This window comes from Passer domesticus, chromosome 11 (genome assembly GCF_036417665.1).
Source record: "Passer domesticus isolate bPasDom1 chromosome 11, bPasDom1.hap1, whole genome shotgun sequence".
Classification (NCBI taxonomy): Eukaryota; Metazoa; Chordata; class Aves; order Passeriformes; family Passeridae; genus Passer; species Passer domesticus.
The window spans coordinates 8,540,819-8,552,119 of NC_087484.1; the positions used below are offsets into that span (position 1 = coordinate 8,540,819).

Below are 11,301 nucleotides of genomic sequence, written 5' to 3' on the forward strand. Positions count from 1 at the left end.
AAGAAAACTCAAATGAACACAGTACAAGAGCAAGACTTCATGTATTGAGGCCCTGTATGGATTTCCAGTATGGCATAGCCCCATCTGGGCCCACAGGCAAGTCTCTGTGTGAATGGTACTAACATACTGGTTGAGCTAGGCAGGGCTGAATGAACTGGGACAGCTGGTTAGCTGTATGCAAACACAAGCATGGAGTTTGCATACCCATCACAGCTTCTGAAAAAAGCTTCAGTTTGAGAGGCTGCTACTCCCTGGGGCCAACCAGGCAACAGCCATCAGCACTGCAGCAACTTTCTCCCTGCCCTGATGGCATCAGGCTACCAAGTCAAGGTTGTCACCTGCTGCTGACACTGCTCTAGCTGTCAACAACAGCAGCACAGCATAATGCAGTGCACAGGGGACAGCCTATTTGCTCACAGGTCATGAGACACAAAACCACCATGAGTACGTAGTCAGAGTAATGCTGAGGAGAAGAGTTGAAGCCAGGCAGTGGCAGGTTACTGCACTAACACCAGCTCCCCTGCTATAATCATCCATGCAGAGCCAGAGCTCCTGAAACACAGACCCCTCTGGCAGACTCTCAGTGTCCCTAGAACCAGCCTGTAGCCACCAGCAAACAAGGAAAAGCCCACAAACTCTGTTACCCAGACCCAGAACTCCCAGCCTATCACAGATACAGCTGCCAGCGATCAGAGGGGCCACGTAGCAAATACATTCCTCTCCAAACCCTAGGGGCAGGTCAAAAACCAGCAGAGGAAGGACCTTCCCACACAACAGCCAGTGACAGCTCTCCCAGAAACAGAGCTTTTCTCCAAGTCATGCGAGGAAGCCTTTCCCCCTTCAGCTTCTGTCTTCAGCCAGGACCAGAAGGACAGATTCCCACTGCAGCAACTCAGCCACTGCTCACACTGCACCTTCTTTTCCTCCAGCTCTACATCCTAACAAATGTTAGCCAACAAGACACAAGGACAAATACCCTAGTGAGGGGATAATCACCACAAAGGATTGTGGAGTAGGGTACCCAAATGCTGCTTCTGCTGTTTTCCATAGTTAGCTGTGAGTGGAAAAATAATGCCTCTCCTACGTCCCCTTTAACAAATAACTGATACAACAGCCACAACAGCCCCAACCCTCCCCTGTGATACAGAATTACACAGCACAGGAAGGTCAGGCCAGGCATCTCTGCCTGCCAAAGCCTCCCGAGAGTTCCAGCCCATTCCTGGATGGGTTTAATATTAGTGCTACAGTAGTAACAACATAGCAATGGAAACAAGTGAAACCAAGAGCTTTGGGGCTCAGAGAAACACTAATGCTTCAGCTCTGCAAGCTAAGGCAGTCCTCAGAGACCACCGCCCAAAAGCTCACACTCTCTCCTAAGGCCACCATGGCATTACACAGATAAGCACACGGACAAAGCAGACAAAGTCACAGAGATTAGACTAATTCCCCTATTTGTACCTTATTGAAACGCCTTCCAAAAAGCCTTTACAAAAGGATTTGGTCCAAAAATTTCCAACAGCAGCCACCAGTGGGATTAAGTTTTACTTAACTTGCCAGCTGCTGCCTAACAAGCCAGCACCAGCGGGACAAACAGTAACACAGCCACGTGGTGCCACATCCCCCTCCTGGAAAACAACAATCCATCCAGCACAGGTCAGAAGGGCAGCCTCTGAATAACAAACAAGGGATGGAGAGAGGAGGAAATCAATAGGAAACACCAAAAACACACAGCCCTGACTGCTGCTTCATCAGATGTGCAACACGATGCAAAGCTGGTGCAACATGAAGGCAATTTCCTGCAGACTGTGGTGTGCCGTGATCTGCAAGCCCAGCTCCTCTTCATGGGCTTTTTCACAGATCAAATATCTCAAACCACAACATTGTTCTATCTATTTGGATGCAGTCAAGGGTGGAGGAGTAGCAATTCATTACAGCAGGTACCCTCAGCTCAGAACACTTCAGCAACTGCCATGCAGACGTGGAAGAGGCTTCCCACCCCTTTAAGTACACTGAGCTCAAAAAGGACTTCAGGAATTTCAACTATGCTCCCTACACCTCTGCATATATAGCTTTCAAGTCTAGATGAAGGGCCTGATGCCCACCCTGACAGAGGATTGAAGCCAAAACCATGTGTGCAGCAGAAAAGCTGCAGGGAAACCAGATTTTCTTTGCTTATACTCACAGACCCTTCTTTCCTGAGCATCCCTACGTGCATAGCAATGGATGGCAGCCTCCACCTTGAAGAATTCACATCTGCTAGGAGACAGGTGAAGAAGTCACAGGAGAAAGAGGCCAGGAGCACGATGAAGAAGAGGGACTTACTGAAAGCTCAGTCCTCCAAGCACAATGCCCTTGGGCTCATGGTCCATCCACCTGCACCCGTGCACACCAGCACCTTCCTTCTCAGAGTCCATTATGAAGCACAGCCTCCTCAGCAACATCCTGCTCTCACTGCAGCCATGGAGGAAGGAACATCACTGCTTACACTACCACCCAGAAGAGCCAGTACCCACCTCGTGGGTGAGCCAATGTCTGGGATTTGGGAATGGCAAAGCTGTAGACGAAATTCTAGAGCTCACTTTAGAAAAAATATGTATCTCAGCAGGAACCAGAAAACTGAGCGGTGGGGCCACAACTATAATATCAGAGCAACAAAAAATGCTCAGGTTGTGACCCAAATTATAGTGGTTTATGAGCCTTTTTTAATGGCATTCTGCCTTGACCTCCAAGACTGAACCATCCTGGAGCACAGCTGTACCACAGCTGGGGCACACCAATTTATATTGCAGCCATTTCTGAGACATCAAGGTAGGTTTTTGCTCTGTAGTGGAATTTGGAGGACCAGAGTCCTTCAGATGATTTCAGAACACTGAACTGCACCAAAACAGCTGCATTCACATGGCTGAGTAAAGGTTTCTTGACCTTTCTTTCTTTTTTTTCAGAAATGACAAAAGAGGCTTAAAATTAAGAAACATTCCCATCAAACACATAACTGAAAACAATGCCTCTCCAAGAAAAATGCTGGCTTCAACATGACACCATATTTTGGGAGAAAATACATTCAGTCAAAAAATTTTTGACCAGTTCTGGCTGCAAACTACTTCAATAGCTGTTGTAAAGCTTCATTGTTTGCATAGGACACACAAGGCCTTAGGGAAATTGGTCTGCAGCCTGATTTGGCTAACTTGGCTTTCCAAACACCACCCCTGGGCAAAGAAACCCTGCTGTGACTGCCATCCAATGTGGCCTTCAGAGCACAGCTCCAACCACAACTGAGAATGCTGGACACCTACAGAGTCAGTAATAGCTGGGTCTGAACAGCAGGACACAGGGCCAGGCACAGACAACACAATCCAGGGAAGCAGGGAATACTGTCAACTAACCATCTCCATCTTCACCTCAACCCTGGCACTGCTGTAGCCCCCACCACCACCACAACACTTGGAAACAGCCTCCAGCAGCAGCTCCAGTGTCCATGGGCCACCCCAAGCACGGGCAGCATTACAGGAACTCCCCACCACAAATGCAGACAGTGGTTAGCAGCTCTCTGCCAAATCCTCAGGAGCTCAGGAGACAGGCACAGGCTGCAGTAACCTACATGCAAAATGTCTGCAGGAACTGCTGGTGGGCTCCTGCTAACCAGGGCAGCTCACCTCACAGCAGGCATGGAAACACATCCTCTAGAGCACAACAGATGGGGTGCTGTGGCCTTTCATGTGTAAAGGGCTCCTCTCAACATGGAACAGACAGGGACTGACTAGAAACTGGAAAAAAGTGATGGCCACCTTCCAGTAGGGCCAATGCTGTCACTTAGACCACCACAAAGGATGTGAGCATGCAAGGGAGTTTTGCAGGCCCTTTCACTCACAAACTTCTTGCCAACATCTCCCAGCATGAAATTCATGCTGACATGGAAGCAGTCTCCATCAGGGGCATGGGACAGGCAAAGGTCTTCTGGAGACAGCAAAAGTTTCCAATTAAAAATAAATTTTAAGAAGTTCCCAAAATCAAAATAAAACAACTCCCCCAACACATGCTACAAAGAGCTGGCAGGAAAGGCAGGGGCACCATGCCAGGGCTCACCACTGCTTAGAAACTGACACTGCTTATTAAGTTTAGGATCCCTTCCCCAGCTCCCAGCATTTCCAGCCAGAAGGACAGTCACCGCTGGTATCAATTTCAAAAAGACCCTGCAATAAAAATAAATCACTCAGCCTTTCAGAGAGCATCAACGCGTTTCCTCATGCACATGTGCAGAGATGAGGCTGCCAAATACCAATGGCATCTGACCCCTTCACTGGGAATTCCCGCAGCGCCCGCTTTGTTCTGCCTCCAGAGCACTGTCCTAATCACTGCCTCGTACCCAGCTTTGGAGAGCAGGTGATAATTAAGCAGGTCTGGATAAGACACTGGGCCAGTGATTAGCTGGATACCAATTTTCACTTCACAGCTGAGACCAAGGAATCACTCACCACAGCTACGAAACTCAAATTGGAATGGAGACCTGCAAGAGGGGGAAACCAGCAGGGGCAGGAGGAGCAGCACCATCCCACCACTGTACCTCAGATCACTGGTGTTCTCCCAGCAATGCAGAACCAGTAGGATGGGGAGGGAGGAGTGGTCCCCTTGCAGAAGAATGAAAAGACAATCTGTAGTTCAGCTGAGGCAAACAGGAACAACACCTGGCTGGTGAGAAGTCCACGCTGCCCAGGTACATTTCTCCTGATGCACTTGGGTCAGAGACACTTCACACATGACTGAAGTCTATGTCCCAGCAAACTACAAACTACAGACCATCACCATGGTTGTTCCCTTCTCAAATGCAGAGGTGCCCAGGAGAATTTACAGTCGTGTTCTTGCAGCACCTCTACGGAACAGAGAGCTGTGTCATGCTAAGAGACACACAATTGTTTCCCCAGGAAGTTCCCAGCGTCAAGTGGACAAGACAAGGCACAGCTGGAAATTCCATTTTATGGATTAAGGAAAAAAAAAAAAAGTCTGCTCAAAATCCCATGAAAAACCTGGGGGAGGTCTGCTGGAGAATATGGATGTCAAAAGCAGTCACAGCACTGCACTGATCTAAGGTCCTCTCCTGCTGATCAGCACGCAGCTCTTACCTGCAAAACACTCAATGAAAATATTTAAGGTGGAGGAAGAAACCTTCTCTCTCTAATGAGTGCAATGTTAGCAGCCAAGGGTAGCTCCACACTTCATGGTGAGACACATCCACACAAAGCATCTCAGGTCCAAGAAGAGTCTACCACATCTGTGCACTGCCACACTCACACCATCCATCAGCTGACCTTCATGTGCCTCCACTTCTGGGATTAGCAGCACACAAAGCCAACAAAGGCACAAATACCTGCACCCTGTTACGTACAGCTGCAGCCCACTGCATCAGGAGCAAAACCCTGCAGCCTTCCTGCTGCTCACAACTCCTCTCCCCAGGACCAGGTGCAGGAATTCTTTTCATATCTCCTCCTTGCCACCCAGAAGTGACACCACTCTTGGGTCTTAATTATTTGAAGCTGAGCACTAACTCCTGCCATAGCCAGACAACTCCACAGCCACCCAGGGGAACCTCAGTTCACATTTCCAAGGAGATGTAAACACTGAAGCTGCTCCATCACTACTCTGATTCTCAGAGCAAACAAATATTAGCAAGATAAACAAAAGAATGAAAAATCCCACACACCAAGACTGAGGCTGTAATACTGCCTTGGGGATGGGGTTAGCTGAAGGGAATAACAGACTGGAGATCCACAGCCTGGAAAAAAGGAGGAAGAGCAAGAAAGAGTCAGACTGGGCTACAGAGGTGAGAGGAAACATTGGAGATTCTGCTCCAGCTGGCTCTGGAAGGTGAGATGTCTCCATTCCTAGTAAGATGAGAGGAAAAGTTTTGTTTATGCCCCAGGGATCAAGCAGAAGGTCCAAAGCAGAACCATGAGACCTGCAGGCCTCCTCCTCATTGATCAGCTGCCCTAAGGCCATCTATTTCTTCTCTCACTGAGGGGGCTTTAACCTGGGTCCTACTGCTGGACACTGCCCAGCTGAGAGACAGCAGCCCAGCACAAGCCAGACAGAAGGCACCCTGAGGGAATCCCCCCAGGGAAGGAGCTGAGAGGAATACATGTGTGAGAGAAATGCTTTTCCCTGTCACACAGCTTCTGAATGCCACCATTGTTAACCTCCAGTCTAGTTTTCACTAATTGCCCATGCATTTGCAGCCAAGCAGCCAAGGTGCCTCCTGCCCTTCTGTCTGATTCTCCCTGCAGGCCAATGGCTCGCTTTCTCATGGACATCAGTTACCAGGGATCAAGAAATTTCGTGTGCTGCCTGGGGCTTCAGGGCTTCTCAGAGACAAGGCTGCAGCTGGACTGCTCTGGCTGTTCCCACCATGTTCCAGCCAACCACCAGCACATTCTTGAGCTCTCTGGAAAGCAGCAGAGACTGCTTTCCTGGTGAAGCATCCATGGTGAGAGAGGCTTGCTCTGTCTCTCACAACCCAGGCCTTGCACACGCTGCTCCAACTGCACAACTCATTGCCCAGGACTTTTCCAAGGAATGGGCTGTCCACACACAGCCCCCAACCCCCTCTCAGCTGCACCTGCCCTTCCAGAGCAGTTTATGCTTCCCAAACAAATTAGCTGAACTGATCACAATAAAAATCCCATCCCATGCATTTCTGATACAACTGATCTTGCTATCACCCACTATAACTCCCTTTGCTGCTTTATTGTTGAGTTTTGTTAATATATCATCTAGCTCCTCATGTAGAACCTTAAAGAGACAGAAGATGAAAAGGCACAGCACAAAACCTCACAGCCACCAGACCCCTCTTCCCAATGCAAGACGCTGCTATTTATTACTAAACTTTGTTTATAGTTGTGCACTCTCCCACCCACATGGCAATGTTTCATTCAAGACAAGTTTGAATTCACTTCAAGAACAACATTTCAAAGGATCCCAAAGCATTTGTTTACAAACAGCATGCATGGAGAATTCACTTCTCCCACCAATGAACATGGTCCCCTCCGAGACAGGGAGAGGCAGCTGTTTCATAGCACCCAACGCTACTCAACAGCTGAGGGACAGGAAACGATCCACAGACAACTGATATTGCTGAGGAAATTTATGGAAAATGAGGGCTGGAAACTTCTATTTGCCAGGAGAGAAGGGGGAAGCTTCTGAGAATTAAAGCTCTCCACTGGGTCAGGAGGAATTCAGGGAGGCAAAGCGTCCCAGACTGCGGTCAAAGGAGCGACTCCAAATTTCAAGCCTCATCTGAAAGCTGGCACCTCCCAAACTAACGGGAACCTGGGCACGGGGATAATTTGGCTGAGGAGGGGAGAGCACCCCCTGCTGAGGCAGCCACAGAGATCTCATCCAAGCCCCAAACAGGCCCAGCCCTGTTCAACATGGGGTACAAGCCAAAATCACAGCCTAGAGAGGTATTTGGTGCTGAGAGGAGACACTGGGAAGACTATAAAACTGAAACACTTAGCAATCCCAGCTCCATACACAGGACCTACTGTAAACACTAAATCTTCAGAGGAGGAAGGATCACACAACTCCTTCAAACACCAAAGTCCTAGGAATGGTAAAGGGTCACATGTTGTAGAAACCAAGAGGGTCCCAGGATGGCAAAAGAGGTCCTCAAAAAGGCTAAAGGAAAGTCAGATGTAGGAAATCTGGACAAAACAGAGTGAGGACAAAGGGTCTTACAGGGAGCTGGCTTCACATGGTACTTGCTCCCCAGAACAGTAACCAACTTTACACAGGTAGGGGACAGCAGGGGCTGACCAGGAGATCAGTGAGTTCAACATCCAAACAAGGGACAGAACACACCTCCTCACCTCCAAAGAGTCAGCTGTGATGGGAGGAACCAAAGGGCATCACAAAAGAATGATGGAAACAACAGTGCTGAAAGATATCTGCCCTGCAGGAGCTGGGATATGAGGCAGGGCTGCACCTCTCTTCCATACCAGAGATTGAGCATGGGACATCTTTGAGGATGAGACACATACATGGGTGCAGTGAGTCTTGCAAACACCCCTTGCTCAGAGGTGGGCAGCACATGGAGAGCTCTCACTCCTTCTCCATGGAGGTAGGGGAGGAGAAAGTTGGTCTTCTCTACACATTCTTCCCAAAAATGAGATGCGGAGGACAAAGCTGACAAAATGGATGTCCCTCCCCAAAATGGATGGCAGGAGAAAAAAAATGTCCCCAAATCCATTCCATGGCACTACCTCCACACCCTTTTGGAGGAGGGAGCAAAGGGCACTTTCCCCAGGCAGGCACAGCGGGAGATGCCCAGGCCCTTTTGGGTGGGAAATGACACTCCTGAGTAGGATACAACCTGGTACAGACAACCCAGTGTGGGCTGCATGGGAGATACCCCCTCAGGCAAGGTGTTGGCCAAACATCCTGAGTGCGGGGAGGATGTGACCCTATGATGGGGATGAAGGTCTCCTCCAAGATGCCTCTGGCACCTAAAGCAGGGCATCACCAGCCCCCTCAAGGAGGAGTTAGCACGGCGCAGCTGCCCCGGAGCTGCTGCGGGATCCGAGGATGTGCGGCTGTCCCCAGGGGCAGCACCCAGGGACAACGAGCCCCAGAGAATGTGCGCGGGGGGTGTCACCACCAGCCTCCCACAGGTGAGGTGGGGCGCACGGAGGGCGTGTCCGCCCAGACAGAGCCCACGGGGTCACCATCCCCATGCTCGCCAAGGAAAGGCGATGGCGATGCAGGATGGATGGGGGTCGCGCTCCCCGCGCCGGGCACGAGGGGCACCTCCCCATGCCGGGGGTCCCGGCCCCGCCGCCCCGGGGGCGCTCCCGGGGCCCAGGGGGCAGCCAGCCCCGGCCCGGCCCCGTCAGGGGAGCTCCCCAGCCGCCCCCGCTGCTCCCCGGGCAGGCCCACGGGGCCCGGGCTCCACGCGTGGCCCCGGGGGACCGGGCCCGGGCCCGCGCTCACCCGAAGTCGTCATCCATGGACTTGAAGTAGAACTTGTAGTTGGGGCGGTTGAGGAGCCCCTTGAAGTCGCCGAGGGTGACGCGCTCGGCCGGGATCGGCAGCTTCACCAGGTACGGCGTCTCCTGCTCGTCCAGGTGGTAAATGATCTTCGTCTCGGCCGCCGCCATGGCGCCCCTGCCCGGCCGCCAGGCCCCCGCCTCTGCCTCCGCCGCCTCCTCCGCCCCGGCGCGGACCCCCAGTCCCGGCCCGGCCCCCGCCCGCGCCTCGGCCCGGCTGCGGCCTCCGCACGCCCGGTCCCCCCGCGCCCCTTGTTCTCCGGGTCCCAGCGCCGCCCGGCTGCACGGCGCAGGCTCGGCCCCGGCCGGCCCCGCCCCGCCCGCCGTCCCGGCCCCGCCGGAACCGGAACCGGCGCCCCGTGGGGCCGCGGCGCGGGAGCGACCCCGGGAGCCGCCACGGGCCGGGACCGCGCTCGGCGGGCAGCCCGGGAGTTTGGGCCCCGATCCCGCCACGATGCTGGCCCGCAGCCCGCCCCCGAGGCAGAGCCCGGCTCGATAGGAGACCCCCCTCGCTGGAGCTGACCCTCATTTGGAACGGACCCCACACAGCCATCCGCCCGCGCTGCTGTGCCCCGCGTGGGTGCCCGGCCCCTGGGACTGCCCGTGGGTGCCTTGGGATTTACACTTTCCATCCACATCCTCCTGTCACAGCCTGGCACTCCGCGTGCCCCCACATGCCCAGTGCCAGCTGGGAATATACCTCTCCCAGGCTCCCCACCCCATTCGGCTTTCACTCCCCCTTTACACCCTCTGATGCTGCTTCGCACACAGGGTCATTCCTGTGTCCCACAACTTCCACTTCTGTCCACACCCCAGGCCTCCCCTTCTATCCCTGCAGCCCTAGTCCTTTATCACACTTCCCAGCCTTCTCCATGCTCCTCATCCAGCCATGTGCTCCATGAGCACAGCTTGGCATGAGGCATATCCATCTCCACCCTGTCCTCCCATGCACAGACCCCTCTGAGCTCCCCATACTGTCTCAGATGGCCACCACACACAGGGACTACCACCCACCCCAGCTCCTCTCCAGCTAAGGCTTCCCTCTGAAGCCCTTGTCACCATCCAACAACTAACCCCAGTGCTCAGACCTTTTCCTCACCAAGCAGACTCTTTCCTCTGCTCTTCATGAGAATCCTCTGTTCCATATACCATGGCTTCTTCAACCAGGCACCCTTTTTGGCTGTGTGGTTTCTTCCCATCCTCTATCTCCCAGCACATTCTTACCTGTAGCCATCAGCACTGTGACCCCAGCCCCTGGGACTTGCCTCTGTTCCACAGCAATCTCAGGCTGCCTGGTTTCCCCTGTGCACACCTTGCCAGCACCCAGCAGGCACCAAGGAACCATCTCCATCAGCAGTTTCCCAGAGCTGTGGCTGAGAGCAAAGCTGGGGTGGATGGAGTTTTGGGAACACCCACCAACAGGAAGGGCAAGAACCGCCTTGCACCATCCTGGATTAGAAGGAACAAATGCAGAGGAAGCACCACACCATGGGCCTGCACAGGGCACGAGACTAGACCAGCCCTCAGACTAGGCTCTCCTGCTGTAGGAAAAGGAGCCAGAGATCCTACAGGGAACAGAGCCAAGTTCCTCAGGCAGGCTGAGCTAAATAAGCCTTCTAATGCATTAAAGAGTCCTGCAGGCATTGCTAGTAACCTGGGCAGCACTGCTAGACTGGGGGAAGAACCTGACATTAAACTGAAAAAAGAATAAAAATTCCAGGGAAGTCCTCAGGTAAGTTGTAAGAGGTCTGAGACTCTCCCATGTTTCCACATCAGCCCTTGGAAGATTGTGATTTCCTTATGCTCGGAGCTCTGTGGTAAAAGCTGGTGTACCTGGAATGAAGAATCCAGGTCAGGAATGGAAAAGTTTAGTTTAAGTTGCTTCTTCCTGTGTCAACCCTGACAGAGCTAATCTTAATGTCATTTTGCAACACCTCCCTGCCCCAAAAGCAGGCACGTGTGGAAGAATCCCAGTGTGTCCCTGGCAGGCCCACTGTCTCACCCACCCACAGCACAGCCATGGATGCACCTTGGAGCCTGTATTGTACACATCAGACACCTTTGTTACCAAAAGGGCAATTTTTGGTAGTGCTGAGCTCCCAGGGGAGCACATGCAGCTCAGGGTGGTAGTAGATGAAATCTCATTGCTACAGCTGCCTTTTCTTTTAAAACAGGCCAAGTGACTGAATAGACTCAATGATAGATCAGTTTCACTGCTCACAGAGGCCTTGTGCTGTATGACTCACTGAATGGGAGTTAAGAACACAGT

General features: G+C 52.4%; 1 protein-coding gene across 12 annotated transcripts in view; it reads right to left on the bottom strand.

The window, feature by feature from the left end:
• Positions 1-9,317, bottom strand: part of DVL3 (dishevelled segment polarity protein 3) — a 33,374-nt gene extending 24,057 nt beyond the window's left edge. For 10 of the 12 annotated variants that reach the window (XM_064385466.1, XM_064385467.1, XM_064385462.1 and 7 more), the window contains exon 1: positions 8,977-9,317. In XM_064385466.1, the coding sequence (XP_064241536.1) occupies positions 8,977-9,143 (167 nt within the window). In that variant the 5' untranslated portion in view covers positions 9,144-9,317. The remainder of the gene's footprint in view (positions 1-8,976) is intronic. The other 2 variants (XM_064385457.1, XM_064385459.1) reach the window with 2 other exon arrangements.
• Between the last annotated feature and the right edge of the window lie 1,984 nt (positions 9,318-11,301).